Source organism: Diadema setosum, chromosome 1 (genome assembly GCF_964275005.1).
Source record: "Diadema setosum chromosome 1, eeDiaSeto1, whole genome shotgun sequence".
NCBI lineage: Eukaryota > Metazoa > Echinodermata > Echinoidea > Diadematoida > Diadematidae > Diadema > Diadema setosum.
The window spans coordinates 20,135,444-20,163,442 of record NC_092685.1 but is presented as its reverse complement, the minus strand read 5'-3'; the positions used below and the strand labels follow the sequence as shown (position 1 = coordinate 20,163,442).

General features: G+C 39.3%; 2 protein-coding genes across 3 annotated transcripts; one reads left to right on the top strand and one right to left on the bottom strand.

Moving 5' to 3' along the window:
* The first annotated feature begins 100 nt into the window (after positions 1–100).
* Positions 101–11,954, top strand: LOC140234703 (tRNA (adenine(58)-N(1))-methyltransferase, mitochondrial-like). The gene is made up of 8 exons (XM_072314741.1): positions 101–482; positions 2,751–3,571; positions 5,285–5,387; positions 6,316–6,506; positions 6,961–7,052; positions 7,851–8,026; positions 9,996–10,067; positions 11,819–11,954. Exons 2-8 carry the CDS (start codon positions 2,765–2,767, stop codon positions 11,872–11,874), a joined length of 1,497 nt encoding a protein of 498 aa, XP_072170842.1. The 5' UTR covers positions 101–482; positions 2,751–2,764; the 3' UTR covers positions 11,875–11,954.
* Positions 11,902–27,698, bottom strand: LOC140234715 (speedy protein A-like). Of its 2 annotated transcripts, XM_072314761.1 has the most exons (7): positions 27,375–27,698; positions 20,428–20,470; positions 19,699–19,757; positions 18,990–19,075; positions 16,955–17,126; positions 14,581–14,902; positions 11,902–13,819 (listed from the first exon to the last, which is right to left on the bottom strand). In XM_072314761.1, exons 1-7 carry the CDS (start codon positions 27,384–27,386, stop codon positions 13,764–13,766), a joined length of 750 nt encoding a protein of 249 aa, XP_072170862.1. In that variant the 5' UTR covers positions 27,387–27,698; the 3' UTR covers positions 11,902–13,763. The 2 variants fall into 2 exon arrangements, with proteins under 2 accessions (XP_072170862.1, XP_072170854.1); XM_072314753.1 differs by lacking the exon at positions 20,428–20,470.
* Positions 27,699–27,999: the final 301 nt, after the last annotated feature.

The window sequence follows — 27,999 nt, the reverse complement described above, 5'->3', positions numbered from 1 at the left end:
GGTGATCGGCTTGACAGCTACAGCCAGCTCCAGTGCAGTTTTGCTTGGTTGGGCATACATGGACGAGCGGCAGCTCACAATCATTCAGTTAAAGATTAACGCTGAAACAGGAGGTCCAATTCTTTGAAAAGGGTACGGCGTGTCACTCGGCTGTACACTCTTGTCTGCAATCTTTCAGTTAGCCTGACTGACTCCGATGTCCGATCCAGTGCAACAGCAGTTAGCATTAGACTCTCTAGTACTACATTAGCAAAACTACAGAGGAAACATATCACGTGATCTCTCTTGGTACCCACAAATATCACGTGGTATCAACAGCATGTGCGATACACAGTGGGACTCTACTCACAGAACTCGCCAAAGATCGTACACTCAGTGAGTAGACGATCTTGACTGTACGCTACGTGTGTACGTAGCTGCAAAGTGTGGTGCATAACTCACGGATGGATCACGCCCGTCCGTTCCGAGGGGAAAAGGCTAAGGTAAAATATCAAACTCATGAATTCTGGTATTAAATATGGGCTTAGGTACTGTAGTGTAGTGTAGTGTAACTGTGCGGTATGGTACCAATTATTCGCCCGTTTTTCCATGTGTTAGAAACTGACTGCTAGCCTATGATCCATGATCGGAGATTACCATAATTTAAAGGGATTGTAAATTTACAGTACTAACTAGTCTACTGGTTGAGGTGGGGATTCATGTTTTGAACATTCCTAAGTGAGATAATGTCATGAAAAGCCTCTTGTGTAAATATGAAAGAGCATGTAATTTTAAGAAGCATTCAACATTCATTTGATGAAAATTGGTTTTCAAATGGCTGAGAAGTGAGATATAAAATTTATGTATCCCAAAAAAGTGCTAATAATGAAAGGCGACATGCCACAACTTTATTAGGATCTCTTTGTTTCACCTGACTATACACAGCCCAGTCGCTGTACGTACGTAGCGCGACAGCGTATTAACAGCGTCTGGTCGGGCTATGTTTCACCTTGTTTTTGGATATCTCGGCCATTTCAAAACCGATTTTCATCAAATAAACTTTTGATACCCCTTAGAACTGCATGCTCTTTGACATCTCATAGAGTGGTTTCTGAATATCTCGCAAAACTTTAAAAGCTAAATCCTGACCTCGACCAGAACTGTACACACCCTTTAATTTGCCCATGCCCTAACTATACACAGCCCAGTCGCTTCGCACAGCGCAATAACAGCGTCTGGTCGGGCTACCCGTGCCCTTGCTTGAGCTTGACCACTAGAACTCTAACTGTTAGATTTGTTCTAAAACCTAGTTCAGTTGTCATGGTTGTAGACCATCTGACATCTATCGGTATCTATGTGAAGACATCAATGTGATGTGGTCATCACTCGGTTTATCCTCTCTAACGTCATCTAAACAAAAACCAGACAAAAATATGCCCTGCTGAGACTTTTGAGTTTTGTGTAAGATAAACTTTTACGCTACGGCAGAGCTACCAAGTCTCATGCATTCTGCGTGTGTGAGACTCGAGCATTTAGGGTCTGTCTCACGATCTCACGCATGTTTATATGGCACCCATTTTTCTCACGCATCGGGTGAAGTCTGCAACTTGGGCCTAAAATATTAAGGAGCATAGCTCGACAAAGGATTAAAGTGATACAGCAGTTGCAATTGAAGCCTAAGTTATATTTCCCTTTTGTCTTTCAAAATAAGTAGAAAATAGGGAAAGACTTCCTTTTGAGACAGCCACCCCAATCACGCTAGTACTAAATAAGTGCAGATCTATACAACTCTACCTAGCCTAACCTTGCTTGCGATATGCACGTTGCACGCACTCACTTTTGGGTGGCTGTCTCAAAAGGACTCTTGCCGAAAATAGTTACTTAGGTATGCACCAGATCGCATCATTAACTTAAGAGCTACAGATGTAACAATTATCAAAACAAAAGCTCCCTACCATATGGGAGGGGGAACACCTCCTAATTTGCGTGCGCATGTGCACAAACGCCGAGTCATGAAAATCTCACTCATAAAAATTTTTTGAACTTGGCGTCACTGTAACGGTTACTGAAAATTTTACATATCTGTGACTGTAACTTTATTCTACACAGTGTAGTCTGAGAATATCATGTAATAATATTATCATAGGCTAGTCAGTATCTGTATTCATGGTATTGGGAGGTATCAAAAAGCCCAAGGCAAGATGATAGAAGATATTAAGATAGGCCTACTGACATTCAAGTGGAAACTGATCTGTAGGCAATTGTGCACTTTACGGCCCTATATTATCGGTACCTCATTCCCCGTACGCCGAGGTGATATCCCATGAACCACCGCGCACTGAGAATGACTATTGCCAATCTGTGTATTGTCCATGTTGTCCATAAGTTGATAAGCGGATAAATTACTATGGAGTTCTAGTGAAATTTAAATGCATATGTGTGACTCGTGAGCCAGCTCACACGCGCAGTGACATCTGCTTAATAACTGATTTTGCTGCTCTTTATCTCATTCACAGCATTAGCATTACCAGTGTATGATGTATTTCAGCAGTTTTAACCTTGCTATTTAAAAAAAAAAAAAAAAATAGAACAGCAGGAACGTGCCACCATTTTCCACTATGGATATAGTGTAGTAGTGTCTGATAACCTCAGTACGAAATTACTGCTTGCAAATTAAAATATTTGTAGTCACAAAGACAGGATCGCATCAAAATGTTGAGGCTGAGCTGAGTTTAGATTTAACATCTCAGCAGTAATTTTATTTCTTGCAGAATTGTGAACGAGAATGAGCTCCAGGAGGATATTGTCTCGGCTCTCTCGTATGACCATTGCACAAGTTGGTGGAGGCAAGTGCAATTTACAAGCTGCTCTTTTTCTTCAACTTACCAAAGCACAAAACCTTACTCTGTGGCAAGCAAGAAGACTGTGCAATTCCCCCAACAATGAACCAGGTAAAAGAAGTTGTAACCACTCCAGAGACTCGGACAGAAGTGGAAGCAATGTCGGAGTGCAGAAAGATGCAGGAGGTGGGGACAATGCTGAGGAGCGATCCAGTTACCTCGAGGCTCGTCGCAGGAGCATTCTCGGAGGCAGGCGCATTCTATCTCCTCTGCAGAGGGTTAGTGGGATGCTGCATTCAGCAGAGTCTGAAACTTCCACCAGTTCTCCCAGTCAACATGAACAGGAAGCAGCTTGCCACGAAAGTCGAGGTATCAACAGGGAAAGTGATGTTGATGTGGGAGTAATCCATAACAAAAATCATGACAAGCAAACTGCTATTTTAACAAATGACGGGAGGCAAGATGACTTGGTTATTTCACTGCCCAGTTATCCTCCTCTTGTGGATGGGGAGTATATCCTTGTCATCAGGGAAAACTTGAAGAGACAGGAAAAGCTTGTGCGCCTTTTGGAACTCAATGCAAACCACCTATTCAAGTCCAAATTTGGCAACATTAGGCATGCAGACATCATCGGTCATCCAAGTGGAAGTGTCTTCCTCACAAACATGGACATCGAGCTCATGGTCAGAAGACCAAGTCTTGAAGAATATGTACTGTACATGAGGAGAGGTCCTGTTATCTCCTACCCCAAGGTATACATAACAATATGAGTCTTATATTCTTTTTATAGCACTAGCATTGATGCAATGATGGCATATTCTTTTTATAGCACTAGCATTGATGGCATAGAACCTGAAAGGACGATTTAAGACTTTTGTTTTTGCCTAATATACGCCCTTGGTGTCATCTGACCAAATGCATAATCATTATTTAAAAGTATCAGCTACATTGTAACCATATTCTGCTGACACTTCAAGCAGTTGGTATAAGTTCCATCATACAATGAAATGTTCGACCAATTCTGCTGAAATTGATTTGTTGCTTACTTCTACATGTATCTATGCTCTTTCTCTGACATATTCTTGAGGGCAACTATCCCATTTGATGGTTTCCATATAAATCTTATTACAGTATCTCTCATCAGAACTGTAATTGATACCCTTTTTATGCCTCCGCCATGAAGTGTCGCCGGAGGCATTATGTTTTCGGGTTGTCCGTCTGTCCGTCCATCTGTCCTTCCGTCTGTAATCAATTTTGTGGACAGCATAACTAAAAAACTGTTTGAGGTATCCTAATGAAACTTGGCATGTATATGTATGAGTGGACGAAGTTGTGCCTATCAACTATAAGGTGTACATGCTCAAGGTCAAAGGTCAAGGTCAAATACTCAAAATTTCACTATTTCCCCCATATCTTTGCAATGCCTGAAAGTATTTTCTTGAAACTTAGTGTATACAACGTGTACTACCAAATGAAGATTCTCCAGAGAGTTTTGGGTCACGAGTTAAAGTCAGAGGTCAAAAGGTCAAGTGAAAATGTCAAAATTTCACCTTTTTCTCCATATCTCGCAAATGGTTCAAGGTATCTTATATTAATGGAACTTAGTACATATGCATGTACTAACTGACAGTGGATATCAAGGGAATTTGGGGGTCATGGTCAAAAGTCAGGTGTCAAAGTTCAAAGTCAACTCTTCAGAATTTCTCTGTTCCCCTCATATCTATGCAATGCCTGCAGGATTTTTCTTGAAACCCAATACATGTATTACCCAATAGAGATTCTCTGGGAAGTTTCGTGCCATAAGGTCAAAGATCAAAGGTCAAATGAAAGTGCTAAAATTCACTTCTTTCCCTATGTCTTGGAAATGACTCAAGGTATCATGTAACTTACAACTTTGTAGTACATATTCATGCATGTTCTACCTGACAGTGATTCTCTTGGGAATTACAGGGTCAAAAGTCAAGGGTCAAAGGCCAGGTTAAAATGCTAAAATTTCACTATGACAAACTGAAGTTACACTTTTTCTCCATACCTTTAAAAGTTATTCAATGCATAAAATTATAAAAGGGTCAAAAGTCAAGTAAAAATCCTCACATCCCCAAATACCTGCACAGTATAGGCATTCATCTGAGATTAAACCTAGTTCAAGGAAAGTGAACATTTAACACAATTGTGACAAACCTGTCATTTTGATATTTTGCCAATTACGTGAAACTGTCATCACACATCATGATGACATTGTGCATAGACCTATTAGGAGAACCATGCATTATGGCAGAGGCATACAAGTTGCCATAGCGATATTTCTAGTTTTACCCTCAAAATTATGTTTTTGAAATTATATCTCTATTGCAAGGGCAAAGCATTGGTATCATTCTTATCCCCTTTAAGGAATGCATAGCAGGATAGGGGTTTGTAGTTATACCTCACATCAGAAGTCTTTTTTTTTCCCATGTTTAATACAGGACTGCTGTACCATGCTAATGATGATTGATGCATCTCCTGGAGACACAATTATTGAAGCTGGCAGTGGGTCGGGTGCTATGACCCTATTTCTATCCAGAGCAGGTAGGAACGATGGAATGACTGCCCCAACAACCCCCACCCCAAAGAGATAAATAGATAGATTGATAAGTAAATAGATAAATATATATATATATATGATATATATATATATATATATATATATATATATATATATATATCTATATAAAAGCAAGAGAGAAAGAAACCAGAGCAATGTCACAATATCTCCCACATATACACGAACACAAACAATAGTTTATCAGTGAAGTGAGGAACTCATAGCAAAGGTACCATAATTTAAACGCCAATGTAGGCGAAACGCTCAAACAAAAAAAGCAAAAGAAAAAAAAAAAATCATACAAATAGTAATGTTCATACAAACATTGCAGAGCACAAAAGGAGAGCAATTTGTGGTTTTCTTTATTTATACCTTTGTGTAGGAGGATATTAACGTTCTTACAAGAAAATGTTCAAAAAGAATTCAAATTTAAATCAAATAGATCTTGAGGTTGCAAGGCATAAATGTAGTGTAATTCATGGTCACAGAACCACATAAATCTGCCTGATCTCACCGCACACAAAAAGAGGGCATATGGTTGTGTCTAGAGCATGTATGTGTAATGTACAGTATGTTTGTGTACTGTAAAAGTGGATATTTTCGCGCAACTAATTTTTCTCGGCCAGGTAAGAAGAGTTTCGCATCTTTTAATCTTGCGGAATCAAGACATCAACTACTGAAACATAGGCATGTGGTAAGCAGAAATATTGGTGTGCTTTTATTTTCGTGCTAGTTTCTGGTTGCGCGAAATGCTTGAAAATTTCAACACAGCGAAAATTTCAATTTTTACAGTATTCAAGTGCATTAGACTTCACTTTTTCTAAGTGTGAAATGTTTTTACGAAAAGAACTTGGTGAAATCAGAGATCTTGTTTTAAGAGGGCTATTTCTTAACCTGCTTTACATCATGCAGTTGGACACTCTGGGAGAGTGCATTCATTTGACCGGGAGGAACCGCACCAGAAGCTTGCTGTGAAAAATTTCAAGAACTGGCGGTCATCCTGGGACATCAGCCACAAGGTCAAATGGCCAGAGAATGTGACATTTTATCCCTCCTGCTTGGAAAATTGCAGACGATTCATCGGAGATCTGCAAGTTGATGGAGTAAGCTTTTGTCCATATGTGTAGTTGCAACCACCCGATTGCTGGCATGGACTTCTTTCCAGTATACAGTGGACAGAACCGGCAATTTTCTTTTGTTATATCAAAATTTTGTTATAACCAAACAAATGAACAATACCAAACTATAGAGAGGATGATATTGCGCCTGCATTTTTATTTCATTTTAACCGTGTTCATTATAACATGAGTGCACTGTACTACAAGGTTTAATGTGTTGCCGGTGCACTTATTGATTGGGAAGTTAAACACAATGTAGGATTTCTGACTGCAAAATGTAAGCATGTTTATTATGGTCATCATACATGTATACTGCCTTGCAGAAATATCTCCATGTGATGACTGATATAGGCATGTCTTTTGCAGTTTTTGCCCTGTATTTTCTTTACTCTGCATGTTTAGGCTGCCATGTAAATGATAACTTGATTTCTCTTCACAGGCCATTATCGACATGGAGGAAGCCTGGAGAGTGATGCCAACAATGGCCAGTCATTTGAAAGTTGGCAAAGCAATGGCCATCTACACAGCTAAGTGAGTATTGATTATATGGAAGCCATCTTTTTCTGCCTTGAGGCCTTATGTCTGATTTAGTGTGACTATAATTATTTTGCATCTTACAGAGGCAATTTCTTGTCAATATCATAAAAATGTGTTAAGTACTGTACACATATAGAAATCAGTTGGTGTATTACAAGTCCCCTTTTCATCTACAACATGCCCACAGTTACCAGTCATATACCCATTTTGAGACACTGAACATTTTCATAGCCTTACTGCCAGACTAAATGAGGGGTAGTCATGATACTGCTCTGTGTTAAAGGTCTCTGTGTTCAATGGCTACGGCTTTATGGCTGTCAACATACAAAATATGTTTTAAAGGGAGTAGTCTGTGTATGTCTGTGTAATGTGTAAAAACGGCCTCTGTTTGGAAGATGAAACAAAACTATTGTTTACTTCGATGGCATGTTTCATTTAGGAAGTCTGCAAATATTGTACAGTCAAATAATAGCAAGTGGCTACGACTTTGGTTGAAAGACTGTTCCCAAGCTAGTGTCGTACTAACTGCAATTATCACATAATGCATGCCTGGTATTTTGTAGAGTTCCCTTTGAAGCTAGTGAAACTGGATGTTTAGAGCTAAATTATCTTTCACCTCATTCTACATTTCTACTCATGCAAGCATAAACTTATCATATAATGACATGCCTGACATTGCACTATTCAATTAATGAAAATTTACATGCATTTTTGTGAATTCACATGCATGCGCGTGTACAAGTTTGTACTATGTATCTTTCTTGATGTTCTGTGCAACACCTTTTTTTCTAGTCTTACCCAGGTCATTGATGTAGCTGAGATTGTGCGCAAAGAGGGGCTCCCTCTTGTGATGGAAACTGTCCTTGAAGTCTCCCACAAATCATGGGTGGTTAATGCAGCCAGGCGATATGGTGGGGCTATCCTCCACCAACAAAATGTGGCGGATGACAAGCAGAGTGCCTCATCTGGTCAGTCATCATCAAACTACCCCTCTTTTCCATTGTTTTATTTTTCTTTAACTTCTTTTTTTTTCTGTACAGAGTCAAGATTGGTAATAATGGTCCTTTATTAGTTTGATAATGTAGTTTTCATGAAATTGTAGATACCAAATATTAGTTTTTAACTAAAGCACTCTGAGAGCGCAGACCTCTGCCAAGCATGCAGCTTAATTATTTCCACCACTGTTCTTCCATAGAGATATCATACGTACACACGGCATCGGTTCTGAAAGTCGCCAGATTTCCCAATATAGAAGCCTTTGTTACGTCATAAACTCTCAGCTGCACGGCGCGCCTTGCCCTAGCAGAAACTAGAGCACGCACTATAGTGCGCGCAAGTAAACCTCAAATACGCGCAGCCTGAACTCCCAAGTTCAATGACCCTACCTACCAAAATATCAAAAATCCTTCATAAATTCCCCCAAAATTCTCGGATCACTACCAAAAGTCAATTGTTTGATACTTGTGTCATTCTCAACCTTTCCTGCAAGTTTCATCCCAATCCGTTCACTAATTTTTGAGTTATTTTGCACACAGACAAACTAACGAACTAACTAACAAACAAACCAACGGTAAAGAAAACATAACCTCCTCTCTTGGCGGAGGTAATACTAATTATTGTAGACAATATATCAGATTCTAGTGCTTAATGTAATCCTGTTGAAACGGAGCAAAGAGCTAAATTCTGAAATTGATTAAAGGACTGTCTTTCTAGGCAAACTAATAGTGCCATGCTTCTTTTAAAGAAATATTTATCATAAATGCTGCGTGCACATATTTTGATATGATGAAAGACAGCCAAGCATGGTCGTTGGTTATACACGTGTAGATGATTAAGTAATGCTGGTAATCACTTAATGAGGCATCAATTGCTAGATTTAAAGGGGCATTCCAGACGATTTTCATAATTTCACATCATGTAGTACATAAATCGACAGCTCCATAAATAGATTTGTGGAATTTATTGTGGTCCTTGAGTAACCAATACTCTGAAAAAATCTCAAATGAATTGCACTGAACATTGTTGATGACTCAGACCCTGTTTACAGTGCAGGGCTGGGCCAAGCCCGGGCTGAGCCCAGGCTGAGCCCGGCCTCAATTGCGGTACTCGGCCCCGCAATTTTGTCCGTTTACAGTGGAGGGCTTAGCATGGGCTTTTTATTCAAACCTTTCAATATTTTGTTGTAGTGGCGCTCTGCTTGTAAACAAACAGCTATTATTGGGAGTGCGCCGGTCGCAGTTTGGTACTGCATTTCAATGGGCCAGTTTACGTTTACAGTGAAAAAAGGCCGGTCCGAGCCTGGGCCCAGCCACGGCCGAGACTACCTCCAGAGCTTGGCCAAATGCGCGGCCGATGTTGGTAATGCATTTGGCCTTTTGCGTGTTTACAGTGAAATGAAAGCCGGGCTTGGCCGTGGCCGACCACGGCCCTCTCACTCACTGTAACAGGGTCATAGAGCCTCACATATTTCAGAAATGTAGCAGCTTAATTCTATTACAATATCACTTGCTTAACAAAATCACCTGTGTAGAATCTGTGCATGCCTTCTTCTTTTGTTATGTTTCCTTGAGCCCCAACTCACGCATTCTTATGGTGTGACTGCCATGTCATCATTCTTGTTCATTGCAATTTGTTATACATTTTAAAAACATTCTTATTCTTCATCCCAATTGCTGAAATTACTGAAACTCTGTACTCAGTATAATTTAGAGTTGTTCAAAGGTAAAAGTCTGAAAATCATCCTGAGGTCTCCTTTAACCATTGCTGATTGCAATCTTGTTTTTGTGCAAACCATTGTATCTCTAGAATCTCTTCCTGTCAGTCTCTCCCTTATATGATATAGGCTGTTGTAATCTTGACCATTGGCAAGAGAAAAATATCTAATAGGCTTAGATAGCATCTCTGACATTATTCATTGTCATGTTTTGTTATTGTCAGGTGAGCAATACATGGCTGATCAAGTACCCAAGTATCTTGCCAGACCACACCATGTTCAGGAATCACACACAGGTATGTGAAGCTACGTAAATTACACTCGTCAGATGAAGCACATTCACGACAGTGCAAAGTATTCCTCTACACAATACCATGTTAAATTACATTGAATTCATTTTTCTTGAATGTGAAAATATTGATGTCACAAAGTCAAAAGATTGGCCTATATGTTTATTTCCCCTTATACATACATATACAATATATATATATATATATATATATATATATATATATATTAGCTAACTTGTTTTGATGTGTGTGATCAACATGTGTGTGTGGCTTACCATGTTGGCCTGGCTATGGTAAAAAAAAAAATGGTAATATGGATCCTAACTGAATGAATGTCTAAGAGCCATCACTTGACCAGTCTTTTATTTTGCCTAAAGGCCCAACTTTACTTTCCACAAGGCATTACTACTAATGACCCATACTTAATGACCACTTGTCTTTGCTCAGCTGCATTGCCTGTGTAACAAATGCATTGCAATGCATTGTGTGTGGTTCAGTTAGCGTATGGAGCTTGTGCTGGCATGGGGATTTTGCAAAAATGGCTGCAGCTGAATTTAAATCATGCCACCATTTTATCAAACAAGGGTACAAAGCATTTTTCCAAAGCTTTTGTTGGGGAATAATTCTTCCTAATGCCTTGTGTAATTTGCACAATTTGCAAATTAAAATCCTGTTTCATATTCTGTATGGCATTGCATAATTGGACTCTGCACAATGACGTGAAAATCTATTTCATCTTTGTATGATCGGGCTTAATAACAAACAAGGTCATTGGGATGATTCAAGTCATCACGATGACAAAAAATAAAAAAATAAAAATAATGTCATGCGTGGCCATCAAGTTTCGGGTTAATTTACTTTTGCAGAAGTGCAGATACTGTACTGTCAAGAAATAAGAGCTAGAGATTTATGAGAATTTGAGCCAAATGAGATTGATATTCAAGCATTGTAATCATCAGAATCTTAATCACTCGCTATTTGGAAAGTTGGATTTTTCTCAATTAATATCAACCCTTTTGGCAGTTATCATTAGCCATTTTTGTTTAATATGTGTATGTGTGCATGTGTGTGTGATTGCATGTAACATGCCATGTTTCATAACATAACCTCACATCATTCAAGTCATGCAAAGATTTTTCACTTAGCTGCATGCATTTCATTGCTGTGGTTCATGCAACTGTTTACATTCAGGGATTTGTCCATGAAGAAATTCAGTCAACCGCAAAAGTGGAATCCAAAGAGCCTGGAGAAAATCCTTCGACTTACATGAATTATGACACACACAATAGAATGAACAAGTTTATATCCATCCAGGATAAAACTTTTCTTCAACTTAACCCATTTTTTGGCTTGTGGAAGGTTTTCTTAGGCAAGGTTGACCGTTAATATAATAAACTTAGTGATTTAACAGTATGATTTATTTAAATCTATTTAGATTCATATACTTGTATTGTGCTGTTTCCAATTACAATCTGATACACTTTGCAATAGTGGTACTGTAAAAGTGAATATTTTCGCGCAACTAGTTTTCGAAGAGTTTCGCATGTTTTTGATTCTGTGGAATCCAGATATATACTGGTACTCATGGCGAGCAAAAATATTTGCGTGCTTTTATTTTTGTGCTGGTTTCGGATTGCGTGAAATATGCGAAAATTTCAACACCGCGAAAATTTCCACTTTTACAGTATCTTGATGTTGACTCAACCTAATTTGTATGTTGTTACCCATCTCTCACTTTCTTTTTTTATGTTCCACAGCATTCCTTGTGAGGATGAGGAGGATAAGATCATCTACAGCAACTTTTAAAGTGTAATGAAGCCAATCCTAACAAACACTGAAGTGTCATTCATAATTTATTGACTATATACAAACTACAAGGATCTAATCACATAATGCATTCAACCAGGAAGGTGGAAATCAAGAATGGAAGTGTGATTAATAGAAAGTAACGAAATCCAAATAAATGCTTATACCATTGTGAAATCATCAAAACTTATCATAGAAACTTTGTACATTGCATGTACTCACCTCACCCACATCAGAGTGGTTCAGTCTTCCAAGTGACATATCACTGCACAAGATATTAAGGTCACTAAAGTCAATTATGTTTATACAGTGCACTCGTGAAAACAAACAGTCATAACAAAATTCTCATTACAGCAGAGTAAAAATTCAGGTCTCAAATTGCCAGCCATGTATCTTTACATACGGTACTGTTCAATTTTTAACGAAAACCACTGGTCCTGAGGACTTTGTTATAACGAGAGTATACTGTACTGCCCAAACAGGGAGGGACTACCATGCTATCTGCAAATTCTTTACACCACACACAGTTCAACAAAACAAAGGTCTTCTGTATGTCCAGGTTTTGATGGTGGCAAGATTTCTTGTCATGTTTCTTTTTTTTTTAAAGCACTAAATTTCTTGATGATTAGTGGAACCTGCTAAGAATGAAGATTTTTGTTTTGTAAGTTTTTTGTTTTTGCCCTGCATAATTTTCCCCTACTTCATTTACTTGTTTGCCTGTGAATGTGTGATGGAAAATGAATCCTGCATCTTAAGAGTTCTTACTTTGTTGGACATAACTTCATGGATAAAAGCAAATAATAAAGAAGTTTATGTCACAAAATCTACTTGAATGTCTGTATTGTTCTGTTATGTCAATTATAGGTAATCCTTTTGTGTACTTGACTAACTCTCCTTTTACACACCAAATTCCTGCTGCAGTTGTAAAGGAATTTACACATAAAGAAGCTTACACCCTGAAAATATTGTCCTAATGAACACCCCCCCCCCAAAAAAAAAAAAAAAAAAAAAAAATACAGATAAGCAGAGCACATTACATAACATTTTAACACAAAAAATATGGATAAATTAAGCAAGGTTATATTCCTGGAATATTGCAGAGATACCAGCACAGCATGTCACAAGCACAACATGTACATAGTGTTTACTGAAAGAGATATTGAAAGGCTTCACTTTACAATGGAGTATTTTTTCAATCCTTGACAGTCATACATAAAATGCTGTATGCCACTTTAAAGCCCATTTTTTTTTTTTTCAGACTTCTTCTCATATACAAACATATACACATGTATTGCAAAGTCCTCACATAAATTTTTATATGTTTCATAAACTTTGAATATTTACACATCACATCATATGTATTGCCACATATTATTTTAAATACAAACTAACAATCTCAACTTCTCTGGTAAAATAAATTGTTTATACAAATGTAATAAATTACTTATAATCTCTGAAGTGGAAAAATATTTCCTTAAAATAGTTCTCAAATTATACAAGATTATTATATATATGCATGCTATTTGCTAATCAGCTGTGCAGATGAAGTTTAGATTTTTCCATTCTTACCTTAATTTACACTGTACATTAAGCCACGTAATACTAAATAAGCAAAAGCCCTTCAAGTACCTGCACTTTCTTTGCAGATTACAGAGTACGGACATAAAATACTATGAAGCTGAAAGAACACATGATCTGGGATTCATGAAATGAGTATTTGTTTTTGGTTTTTCCTTTTGTTATCTTTTGTAAAGGGTATACTATGAGAAGATGTCAGTTGATTATCTAATGATTATACTGTCGTATCCTTGTGTGTCAGTTCATATAGCTGCTTTTTGCTGTGGCTGGGTCGACGTCAGGAGTACCATTCCTCCTTTTCCCTTGGTTTGCTTGGGATTACTCATCCCTAGCTGCCCAGATTGAGGTTTCATCAAACTTGAAGTCTTGTGGGCCTGACAGGAAATGTAAAAAGCATGCTCAAGTGTTTATTATTATTATTAGAATCCTTCAAGTTCCTTTCATCTACTGGCCATACTTGGAACAGGGATATGCATTATTTTGAACAAAATATTAGATTTAGATTAATTGAACTGAAATTGAAGAGTGCATTAAAGTTCTGTACACATATACTGTACCATTATACAAAGACAGTCTTTTCATCATTCGTCTGAATACTGAAATTGTAATTGTTCATTGTCGCTGGGGTGACAAGACCTTGTATCTGAAATTTTGGTGAAAATGACTTCTTTTTCTTTTTGTTATTAATGGTCAAATAATGGGTTAAGTCATGTCCTGTCCAAATCCCAACTGTCTTACTCCAAAAATTAAGGCACCACGGCATGTCAAAGGAAAGGCTTTCCCATTCGCTATAGTGCTTTGGCCACACTGTGTTTTGGCTCTCCTGAACATTTGACATTTTGTAGATACGATAGGTCTTGTCGCCCCAGCGACGTCATATACTTGGCAAACACCCCCCCCCCCCAAATGATTCAGCATTGAGGGTATCCATGCTTTCAGTTTAAATTTCCTCTTGTACAGGAACAAAAGTGCTTTGAATTATGTTGTTCTTTGAAATTTCTCAAAAATATTTTTGCCTCAAATGAAGGCAATGCTTATATGAACACAATCCTTTGCTCATATGCTGGTCAAAGATCATTCTTGTCTCAAATTTAGACTGAAAAAAAACAAGGTGGAATTGCTGCAAGATGAATACCTGAATATTTCATTGGTGCATCTCCAAACTTCACGTAGGAAGAGCTTTCCATTTCCTCAACACTGTCCAGTGAGTTGTCAGAGGAGCTGTCTGTACAGGAGGAGAGGTAGAGAAAGCCACTATCTGGACTCTGCAGGATGTCCAAATCAAAGGCAAACCCTCCAGCCTTCTCGCATGCTGTACAGTGGATGGGTGTTGCATCCGGACCCAGAGGCATAGCTTCATCCTCCTCACCGTAAGTGGGATATTTGCGAGTAGCTCCAGCATGATGAGCCATTCTCTCACGCTTCCAGATTACGTGGTTGGGAACCAAACTCATGACCTGCATTGAGTGAAATTAACCATCAATTGAATAATCATATGCCCCACCTATTTTTTTTTTTTTATTCTATTTTTTTTTTAAAGTCCTTGTAACCTTCAAACTTAACATCATTGGATGCATTCACATTAGAATTACTGTAGTGGTATTAAAGACGGAAAATCGAAATTTCGATATAACGAAAAAGATTGCTGGTCCCGAGAACTTTGTTGTAACGGGAGTCCACTGTATAACAAAATTGTACCATGAAAATGGTTTAGTGAGGTGATGGTCATTGGTTCTTGTCTATTGGCACATTTATGTGTTTATACTTTCAATACATATGTCATGAGAAGAAAATGTGTATTTTGGGCACACTGTCCTTCTTAGAATGAAACTAGAGCACTCGCAATCAAGCACATGTATCCCCCGAACCCGTTCCATACCCCATCTGGATTACTTTTCAGGCCAGAATGTTGTATATTATGGCAAATGTCGCAGGATACAATAAAATACGAGAAATGAGGCTAGTATATATAGCACATACAAGGAATATGACATGTCATCCTATAAGTTTGAACAATGAGAGCGCTGGCAGTGAAAACTTTGTTACCTAGAATAACTCCCCATAAACCTCCATAGCAAGTTTGAATAAAATCCGACAAGAAATGTGGCTTATACAGCATATACCGTACAAGAAATATGACATGGCCTCCAAGTCGGAACACTGAGGGTGCCATCACCACAAACTGTTGTGTCCTTCATGTAGAATGACCACCCATACACCTCTTTAGCAAGTCTGAGTAAAATCCAGTTACAATCAAGTTATTGCCTAAATAAGCATGCATTTTTGCAAATTTTGACATGATCAGGGTGACCTTTGACCCTGTAAAAGGTTCGAACAGTGAGGGCAGCATTATCAATAGGTGTAGGTGTATAGATTTGACTATGATACATATAATACATACCAAATTTGAAAAAAAAAAAATTGGTCCAGAAACAAGGCCAGCATTGCACACACAAGCAGACCCTGTTAAATTTACCTTTTCATGTATGAAGACGGAACAAGCACGGGCACCATCACCAAAAGCAATATAGACATCTTCATTTCACTAATGCACCTTTTTGCCAAATTTGAAGAAAATCTGTTAAGAAATGTGGCTGATAGAGCACACACAAGTAATGTGCATTGGCATCCAAGTCGGAACACTGAGGGCGCAACGAGGCCAAATCCATAGTATCCTCCGAACTCCCGGGGGATACAATAACATGGCCATTTGATAAAAAAATTACCTTTGTTTTTTTCTACTGTAACTGAACTTTATATTTCATCTTTATTTCAGCTCAAAATAAAGATATATTCTGCAGTAAAGTAATAGGTGTACAATATGACATAAAAAGCAAGCAAGAGAGAGAATAAATATATTCTTGAATGAGACTTAAATTAGTGAATTGTGCACTAAAAATAAAAGAAAATCTCAGCATTACAGCAGGAACACTTGTATGCTAGGTGCTTTTAAATGGCCCTACATGAACAGCCTGACATTTGAAGGTGCATGGTCCCGGTGTTTTAGTCAAATGCATATGCGGGCACACGGCGCAAGTTTCCTATAGAGACCTACGCTATTGACTCCTCTTTAGCACTTACGCTTTGGCCCACTTCCCCGAGTCCGAAGAAGTCCGATTCTCTGTAGTCAGTGGTCCGATCACAGTTCGGCTCATGATTTGGCTGAGGGGGATGACAGCTTCAGCAAACTTCTTTTGTGATGTCATAATAACAAGCACATATGCACGCACCCTGGTATTACTACAGACTGCGTGTTACGCAGAAAAGACAACGAAGGCAACATTACTTAGCAACACCTACGCGCGCTTTACTCTTGATGACAGCTCAACTTCGGCTATCTTCGTATCAATGCTAACGGTGATTGGCAGTATCATCAACAGCGCCCTCTACACTACCGGGACTATGCACCTTTAAACAGACTGTACTGGACAAGTCTCAGTTGAAGTTAAATATCAACTCATATGTCCAAATGTTGATGCCACAAGCAAACAGTTACATGCAATTCTTACCTCTTCGCAGCATTTTCTACTCACTGCAGCCCTGTAGTGAATAGATCTAAGTAGTTTATCCCTCTTGCGAAGGAATCCTGGGTAGGTATTCCTCCAGTTCCTTCCAAGGGCCCAGGGGAATATGTCATACTTGGCATCCTCTTCATCTTCTTCCATATCATTTGCCAAGTACCTTGAAAGACCAAGATGAACATAATTCGGACAGGAAACTAGAGTTGAACAATTGTAAATTACAATAAATTAGGCTATCAGGGAGAAGTACAAAACAGCTTATTTGTCTATAATTTGATTAGTGAAATACAGTGCACTCCAGTTATAACAAACACGGTTATAACGAAATTCCGGTTACAATGAATTAAAAATTCAAGCCGCAACATTATCCTCTTTGTATTTTTATTGTTTATTTGTTCGGTTAAAACGAAATTTCGATATAACGAAAAAAAAACAGCGGGTACGAGGACTTCATTATAATGGGAGTCCATTGTATACAAAAACCAGTATTACTACACCCTCACATCAAAACTTGATTGTGGTCTCCTTAATAAAAAGGAGTAGGTAGAATGGCAGTTATATGCAAATATTACTGTGAGTTTGCACCTGACAAATAAAAGCTGATTATTCAGGATTCCATACACCTGCATTGCAAAATTACGGTACGTCAAGACAATGGGCAAAGAGCAGATATGATATACAATGCAATTTGTTCTTGAATGATGAAACACGTAATGGCCACTTATACTATTCATACACAGTCAACTCCCATTACAACAAAGTCCTCGAGACAGGCAGTTTTCTTTCAGTATATCGAAATTTTGTTATGACTGGAAAAACAAAACAAAACAAAACAAGGAAAAGTAGAAATTACGCGGTGCGTAATATATGTTCCCGCCGGAAGTAGCATTTAGTAGCAAAATGTACAATATAGGTAAAAAGATCAAGGTCAAAGGTCAAAGAAGTCAAAGGTCAAAATTCTATGTCGAAGTTTTGAAACCCTCTCCTAGTGCCATCACATAAAGCAAACGGAATCGAAATCGGGTTAGAAATAGCGAAGGAGTAGCATTTTGTAGACAATGTACAATATAGGTAAAAAATCAAGGTCAAAGGTCAAAGAAGTCAAAGGTCAAAATTCTGTGTGGAAGTTTTGAAGCCCTCACCTGCTGCCATCACTTAAAACAAACGGAATTGAAATCAGGTTACAAATGGCAAAGGAGTAGCATTTTGTAGCAAAATGTAAAATATAGGTAAAAAATCAAGGTCAAAGGTCAAAGAAGTCAAAGGTCAAAATTCTGTGTAGAAATTTTGAAGCCCTAAGCTAGTGCCATCACATAAAGCAAACGGAATCGAAACCGGGTTACAAATGGCGAAGGAGTAGCATTTTGTAGCCAATGTACAATATAGGTCAAAAATCAAGGTCAAAGGTCAAAGAAGTCAAAGGTCAAAATTCTGTGTAGAAGTTTTGAAGCCCTCACCTAGTGCCATCATATAAAGCAAACGGAATCAAAATCGGGTTAGAAATGGCGAAGGAGTAGCATTTTGAAGCAAAATGTACAATATAGGTCAAAGGTCAAGGTCAAAGGTCACAACTGAAATTCTGTGTAGAAGTTTCAAAGCTCCCATGCAGTGCTATCATATAAAGCAAACAGAATCAAAATCGGGTTAGAAATGGCGAAGGAGTAGCATTTTGAACATTTTGATCACACACGGACGCACAGACAGACGGACGGACACACAGACACACACGTACAGAGCCCGTTTCATAGTCCCCTGCTCGAACTCGTTCGGCGGGGACAACAAATCAATTATAGAGCACATAATGTTGGGCCTGGACTTTTACTTCGTTGTAACCGGAATTTCATTATATCCGTGTTCGTTATAACAGGAGTGCACAGCTGTATGATTTTCAAAGAAATCCAATGACCAGCATAACAAGGAAGACATTACAAATTTACTGTTACTTCTGTCATTATTTAAAAGGCGTGTAGAGATTCACACTTATTTCCTTTCATAACTAGTAATGAATTTGCAATTTACTCACAATGCTACAAAGAAATTCAGTCTTGTGTACTGCTTTGGAGAATACTGGGCTCTCTTGAAGTAGGCGAAGACCATGGCCAGGAGATACTGTAATAGATCATTGTAAAAGTATGGAAATGGACACGTAAAATGTACATAATTTACGTATATAATATCCTTTTGTTAGTACAAGTCTCTTGAGTGGGCTCTCATGTACTGGTTGGTTATTGTATAAATTGAATACACGTTCCATAATTTTGCAATGATACTGTAAAAGTGGATGTTTTTGCGTGAGCAATTTTTTACATGAGATAGGTATTTACGAGATGAGATAGGTAAGATGAAATTTGGGCGTTTTTAATTTTGTGGAATCAAGACATCAACTACTGGAACATAGGGCAGACAAAAATATATGCATGCTTTTTCGTGCTAGTTTCTGGTTGCACAAAAGTTTTAACTTTTACAGTACACTATCACAATATTTCTGTGATACCTAGTTCATCAATATTCTTCCCCTTGTATCAAATTTGATAAACAATCTAGTCTAGATTGTGTTTATCAGGCAGGAAAACTGGGTAGAACTGCCAGATGGACAACCAGACATAACACTTCTAGCTCATTAAAACAGCATAACAAGAATATAAAGTAACACGTTCTAAGTTTGGAAACAGACATACATAAAAAATTATGTATTATGCACACTTCACAAAACCAAATTAATTCAGCCATACCTTATCAGCTGTTTTGGCACAGCAATCCATCCACAAGAAGTCCTGAACGACATCATCATCTGCATTGGGTGAGAACAAATTGATATTTTATTAAACCGAGACTGGAGTTCCATTGGCACCTTTGGATCTATAAAACTGAAACTTTGGTTCGCCTCATAGACATCTACTAGCTGCTAGTCAATTATGTAAACTATTCTTGATGTGAATTATGGTTGTTGATATAGGCCTACTAGACACAGTCATACTTCAGCATGACTGTGATCATCCACCTGAATTTGTTTAGGGTTAGCCTCTACACTAATTATTATTTTTGTTGTTGCATATGGGCCATATTGATTTATTGCATTCCACTAATAAAAGTATACATGTACAACCATCTACGGGTACTGGACATAGGATTTATGCATGTGTCCTTTGATATGCAACAAGATTACCAGGTATGAATGGACTGGAAGATATGCACCTAAGCAAGTTTTTCAACTTGAGAACAGACAGCAGAGCTAGAGGGTACTACAAGTAACTTATAAAATGATGAAAAACACAACAGATGCAAAACTAAAAATACAGTCAAATGTCTTCTCACAATGCTGAATGGAATGATCTCTCCCGACTACTTGTTTGTGGTAGACTAAACAGCACGTTTAACTCAACACTTTCAAATCGAACTTGAAGAAAGCATGGAAGACTCAAAAGGACAAGTAACGTTACAAGAGGTGTTCTAGATATTACCCTGGCCTGAGCAGCAATTTTTCATGTCCATGTTCTCATCAAACTGCACAGCACAAAAAGCAAAACAAAACAAAACAATAACACAAGTTTGTTATTGCACTGTGATCAAGTAGTCAGACTGGAGTTGAGCACAGCTAACAAAACTTATTTGCCCCTCTGCTAGACCTGTTAGGCCTAAACCAACAGAAGGGCAAATGAGTTTGGTATAACCAAAGTTAGAACTATTAAACGTTAGAACCCTAACGTTAGTTCTACTACAGTACTACTAGATCCATGTGACCATGGTCTAACAAAGTTAGATCTAGGGCTAACTTTTATTTTAAGCCAACAACATGGAATTCAGATAAACATCTCAAGAGTCTAATCTAGACTTCTTTCTAACATGTTAGAGATCGAGATTCTAACATTAAATGTTAGAACACCTCGATGTCTAACCGTTAGGTTCTATTTCGATGTCTTAGCTCGAACGTTTTAAAAGATCGACTCCAAGACCAACATAGAATCTGTGCTATGCCCTATGGCTTTGTTTCTATCTGATTTGTTCTGACCCATGTCAAGTTTCCAGCAGCAAGATTGCCCAGCCCAGGGCTCGCAGAACTTTCTCTCTGCCCGGCAAATACGGCCCCACTTCAACAATAGGCTTATTAAACTTGTTAGTGAAACGGAATCTGGAACAGACGAGTGAAGAAGTCCAACATGTTACCGAGAGCTTAAAGCCCAAAGAAAGTTCTGGTACGCCTGCAAAAGTTGTCAAATTTTGCTCCAAAATGTGAACGTATGCCTAGGAAATGTGCGGAATAACGCTGTAATAACAAGATATTCGATGGGTAACGACGAAAATGGGAAATATTAACCAAAAACGTTCAGTCTCAGAACTTACCCGAACGGGGTCAGGCTAGACTCGGACTCGGGGATAACTCGGCCTCGCTTTGCTTGACGGCGGGATGAGTTGTATTGGTTGTCCCTCTGGATTGTACAGCGTTGTATGGTTGAGGGGTCTAGATATCGCGCACGAAAATTTGAAATGCTCTTATAATAGAGGTTATTCCATAATCGTACCTGAATTTCTTAATGAATATCACGAAAATGCAGAAAAATCACCTCCCAGAATCTCCTGATGATACGATGACGGAGTAGTGCGCTGTCTCCGTTTGTATGTCGAACTTTTTTTTATGCGTTCAATTTCTCGGGGTATGTAAAGATCGCGCAGCTGCCCTCTGTAGTTTCATGCGTGAAAGTGTCTGCCCCTCTGCGGCTGTAACGTGCTCCGGCTTTCGTAGAATATTTTTTCACTTGATATTAAATTTGTCCCTGTTATAAGCAACAGCAGTTTTACCTAACTTGTGTATATTATTGTTATTATTATTATATGTATTATTATTATTATTATTATTATATGTATTATTATTATTATCATTATTATTATTATTAATTTTATTATTGTTATTATTATTAGCATATGTGTTCTTCTTCTTATTATTGTTATTATTATTATCATTATTACTATTATCACCACCACCATCATCGATCATCATAATCATCATTATCATTTTCATTATTATTATCACTTCCACCACCATCATTTTATCATTCTTATTATCAATATTTTTATCATTGATATTTTCATAATCGTTAATGATTTTCATTTATAAAGTTTTCTTACAATATTTCTAATCACTTTAACCAATAATATACACGTAATGTAAAATGGAAAAAAGTAAAATATGAACATATATTGTGTGTGTGTGTGTGTGTGTGTGTTTGTGTGTGTGCTTACCCATTCGTCACCCTCTCATTTTCGTCACCCATTTGTCACACTCTCATCTAATTTGTTTTCTTCAGTATCATTATGGCCCTCCCCTGTCACAAATATATCACAAGTTAGCGAAAGAAATCACAAGCAAATTCAAATTGAAATCACACTTCAACTTCGATAGACTGAAATATTTATTCCTTTGTAATATTATAATCGTTGTGTTAAAATTTGACTTAAAACAATATTTATTAACAGTATTTCAGCATAGCTGGCAGCATACATTGTTCTTGTGTATGATGACGTCACGTGGTAAACGATCGATCGAACAAATTACGAATTCTATCGACTACGAACGAGACAAGCGAGACGACACGTCTAGGCTACAACTAGCCCGACCAGACACTGTTACGCTATGCGAAAACAGCGTCTGACGAGCGCGGCATGCAGCCTCAAAGTGAGGAACCTCAACACAACTACAAAACTTAGGAAAATGTATACTTTTCTCTTTTAAACAGAATACTTTACTCACGTTAAATGCATGTTTCTATTACAGAAGAATAGTTCGCCACACTGGGTCCATGGAGACCACTTGCGATAAGTCCGTGGAACAAATAAAATGACACTTTCTGGCGCAATTCCATGGTACGTCGACGTACCATGTACAGCGACTGTGCTGTGTTCAAGTGTATAGTTAGGCCTGGCGTGAAAGATTGTGTACCGTGTGGACATGCTGGATATGATGATCAATTTCGGTAAGTTTCATTGCGTACATTTGAATACTGATAGCATCAGATGTAGAGTAAATATTGAAGAGTATACTCGATGAGTTTGAGGTGACAAAAATGATGTTAAGTATCAAAATTCAAAGCTATCGTGATACGATTACGTCGCTCTCCTAGTGGTTGGTGGTCGCGCGCGTACAGCCCTGTCGCGACGTACCATGTACAGCGACTGGGCTGTGTATAGTTAGGCTACAACATCCTTAGAACAGATTTTAAGGGAAGGTAGGTTTGTACAAGGTAAAAAATTGGAAATTTAGTGGAAAATTTGTTGGAAATCAAAATTTCTTACCTGCTTCCTTCTCATGTTGAGCGGTAAGTCAGGTATGTTTATTCCATGGGCGTATCGGCAAATTTTGCGCTTAGTCCTACGCGTAATATCGCTTGCTATACGCAGTTACGCTATGCGCGATCATTAGGTCCCTGCGCGAGACCTAGTACCCTTACTATACTATGCATATGGGAGCGGCCTGTATAAACTAAATTATAGCGTTCTGGCTACTCGCAGTAATGGTCCGAGTTGTTACAATGCGCGCATCAAAAACCTCTTTGGCGCGCATGCAAAATTAGTGTGCGCCTCTCAAGCACCTCTAAAAACAATCAAAGACGCTTGATAAACAATATCAAAAACTTCAAAGACCGCGCATCTCAGCAACTGAGGTGATGTGCGTATACTACTACCTAGACCCCATATAGCAATTGTCGTTGCTCTAGAATAACGTTAGGCTTGAGGACCGCGCGCTGTCCATTTCCCTAACAAAAAAGTCCTGTGGTACTCCCTGTGGTACTTGTCGGTACAACACAATGTACCACACACTTGTAATGTTACCACAGGAACTGTGTGGTACTGTACCACAGGCTTGTAGGGTACTCCCTGTAGTACTTGTCAGTACCACACAATGTACCACATAAATAAATGTTACCACAGGAACTGTGTGGTACTGTTTTACAGGCTCATGTGGTACTCCCTGTGGTACTGGTTGGTACCACACAATGTACCACACAAATATATGTTAACACAGGAACTGTGTGGTACTGTGTCACAGGATCGTGTGGTACTCTGGGATGTACCACAGGGCAGTACCACAGGACATTACCACAGGAAAGTTCCACAGGACAGTACCACAAGACAGTATACACACAAATTGTCCTGTTGTATTTTGGGATGTATACCACACAACAGTACCACAGGACAGCACCACACGACTTGTTCTGTGGTATTTTTGGACGTACCACAGGACAGCACCACAGGGCAGTTCCACAGGACAGTACCACAGGAAAGTACCACAGGATAGTACCACAGGACAGTACCACAGGAATTGTCCTGTGGTATTTTGGGACGTACCACAGGACAGTACCTCACGACTTGGCCTGTGGTATTTTGGGACGTACCACAGGACAGTACCACAGGGCAGTACCACAGGACAGTACCACAGGAATGTACCACAGGATAGTACCACAGGACAGTACCACACGACTTGTCCTGTGGTATTTTGGGACGTACCACAGGGCAGTACCACAGGAATGTACCACAGGATAGTACCACAGGACAGTACCACACGACTTGTCCTGTGGTATTTTGGGACGTACCACAGGGCAGTACCACAGGACAGTACCACAGGAAAGTACCACGGGATAGTACCACAGGATAGTACCACACAACTCGTCCTGTGGTATTTTGGGACGTACCACAGGACAGTACCACAGGGCAGTACCACAGGAAAGTACCACAGGGCAGTACCACAGGAAAGTACCACAGGACAGTACCACACGACTTGTCCTGTGGTATTTTGGGACATACCGCAGGACAGTACCACAGGAATTATCCTGTGGTATTTTGGGACGTACCACAGGACAGTACCACAGGATATTACCACAGGACAGTACCTCACGACTTGTCCTGTGGTATTTTGGGACGTACCACAGGACAGTACCACAGGGCAGTACCACAGGACAGTACCACAGGAAAGTACCACAGGACAGTACCACAGGATATTACCACAGGACAGTACCTCACGACTTGTCCTGTGGTATTTTGGGACGTACCACAGGACAGTACCACAGGGCAGTACCACAGGACAGTACCACAGGAAAGTACCACAGGATAGTACCACAGGACAGTACCACACGACTTGTCCTGTGGTATTTTGGGACGTACCACAGGGCAGTACCACAGGACAGTACCACAGGATAGTACCACAGTACAGTACCACACGACTTGTCCTGTGGTATTTTGGGACGTACCACAGGATAGTACCACGGGATAGTACCACAGGACAGTACCACACGACTTGTCCTGTGGTATTTTGGGACGTACCACAGGACAGTACCACAGGGCAGTACCACAGGACAATAACACAGGAAAGTACCACAGGACAGTACCACATGACTTGTCCTGTGGTATTTTGGGACGTACCACAGGACAGTACCACACGAATTGTCCTTTGGAATTTTGGGACGTACCACAGGACAGTACGACAGGAATTCCTGTGGTAATTTTCGAAGTATACCACAGGAGAGTACCACAGGAACTGTCCAAAATCCCACAGGAAAATCATAATATGGTGCTATTCCACACCGAAGTACCACACAGCAAATTAAATTCGTAAGTACCACAGAAAAATGCTACACGATATTCTTTTTTTTTTTCTTAACATTTTATACCAGAGGACTATCACATCAGGAGAATATCAAACAGCAGTACCACACAGGAGTACCACACAGGAAAATTGTAAGGCAGAATCAACTGAAATTTATAACAAAAATACAAACAAAAAAGCACATATTAGTATTTCTCAATTAATTGATAGATGAGTTATGCTGTGAATTATAACAATTGATTTGCCATTACTTATCCTGTCCTATACTCCTACAGTATTACCTATTTAGTGAAAGTGCTGATGTAAAGCATGAGAAATTTCATAAGGACTTCTGTGGTACTCCTGTGGTACTCCTGTGGTACTCCTGTGGTTCAAATTTTTACATAGCTCATGAATATTCATAAAAGCACTCTAGATTTCAGAAAATACATATATGACTTAAAAAGTCAAAGTATTAATGATGGAACTTACTTTGAACTTTATGAAAGATTGTCTAATTATGTTATGTTATTCCCAATATCATATTGTTATGAAAGTGTAATTTCATATCTTGATAATAAAGTATAATCGAGTTAGTAACCATGCCTTAATGCTTTACGGATAGACGGCCATATATATATGTACTGAGAGAGTCGATGGCTACCTAGGAATAGAATATGACTATATAGATCTATTACAGGACTAGATTGGCACTTGGCCATTAGATTCTCGTTTGAGGTTATATGTTAGGAGTAGGACAGGTTATTAAGTAGGGCCATGTTTGTCCTTAAATCCATCACTCACCTATCAGAAATATTCCTTGAAATGTGGCTAAAAGTCTCCCAGATTTTTTTTTTCGATCTATCTTGTGTGGTACTCTCCTGTGGTACCATGGAAATGCTGTGTGGTACTGCCCTGTGGTAATGCTGTGTGGTAATGATCGACCTGTGGTACTGTCCTGTGGTACTGTCCCAAAATACCATAGGACAGTTCCTGTGGTACTGTTCTGTGGTACTAATCCTGTGGTACTGCCCTGTGGTACGTCCCAAAATACCACAGGAATTCCTGTGGTACTGCCCTGTGGTACGTCCCAAAATACCACAGGAATTCCTGTGGTACTGTCCTGTGGTACTGTTCTGTGGTACCGGTCCTGTGGTACTTTCCTGTGGTACTGCCCTGTGGTACGTCCCAAAATACCACAGGAATTCCTGTGGTACTGTCCTGTGGTAGGTCCCTATGTCCCAAAATACCACAGGACAATACCTGTGGTACTGTCCTGTGGTACTGTCCTGTGGTACTTTCCTGTGGTACTGTCCTGTGGTACCGTCCTGTGGTAATTACAACAGGAGTACCACAGGACTTTTTCGTAAGGGATTGTTTTGTACAGGATTAGCACGCACTTTCCTGTCTGCTCATCAAGGCCTCGTTTGGTACCCGTAGTATAGAGTACTGATGAACATGGCGATCACGAACTGTGTGTAAATTGTCTGAAATAGGGTCGAGTTTTCCCTGAGACCGAGTTAGTCTGGAGCCTTCTGGAATAAAAGTCGGTCTACCGACTTTTATTTTTCTCAAAATACTCCAAAACGACTCATCATTCCGGCAAACCGCGTCAGCCAGGTAAGTTTCTTTATTGTAGACTCTTTCGATATATTGCAAGCAAATATGAAATTGTGCCAGATGGGTTCTCAGGCCCTTAAATTACCAGAACTTACTTAGTTTTCACTTTAATCTTTCACCTCAGTCATGGAAGGAGATCGAGGCAGAGAAATACAGCATATAGGGGGTCTAGAATAGGATCTGGTCTACAGCATACCTGCACCTGGGACTTACCAAAAAGCTCATAAAATGCAGTTATTTCATTGGAAGTGACGATCATTTTCTGAGGTAATGACCTCTTCCTTCCGGCAGCAGACAGCATCTCTTCCCGGTCGCGGTCGTCGCTCGTTTGCACAAACGTACAAGTTTAACTGTATCACCTACTGTGAGTGTGACCTAGGCCTACTGCAATCCCGCAGGCTGCTAATCCAGTGGTAGGACCTTCTTGCAGGCTTTGTCGAGGGATGTCGACCCTATCGATCTCAAAGTTCGAGCCACACTCGATGCATTTGTCGTCTTAATTTTTCATTTGTCGAAACTAGGCTCAAACATCCATTTACCCTGAGTAGGCCTAGATCTATGGTTCGTTGTCCACATACAACACAAGCGACGTTGGCGACGCGCTTATATGCGCAGGTAGTACAAGCGCTAAAAAAGCGCACCGCACATTATGCACAGCTACTCAGTAGCTGCCATGCGCCAATGCACTCGAGATCGCCTGCTGCTAGTGCTGTACGTACTGTGTACTTTTGTGTAGACTATCTCTGCTGCGCGCGAGTGAGAAGGCAATGCACTTGCACCGTGCGTAAGGCAAGGCGATGGGATATGACCATCTTCCTGCATTCATGAACTAGTTTCT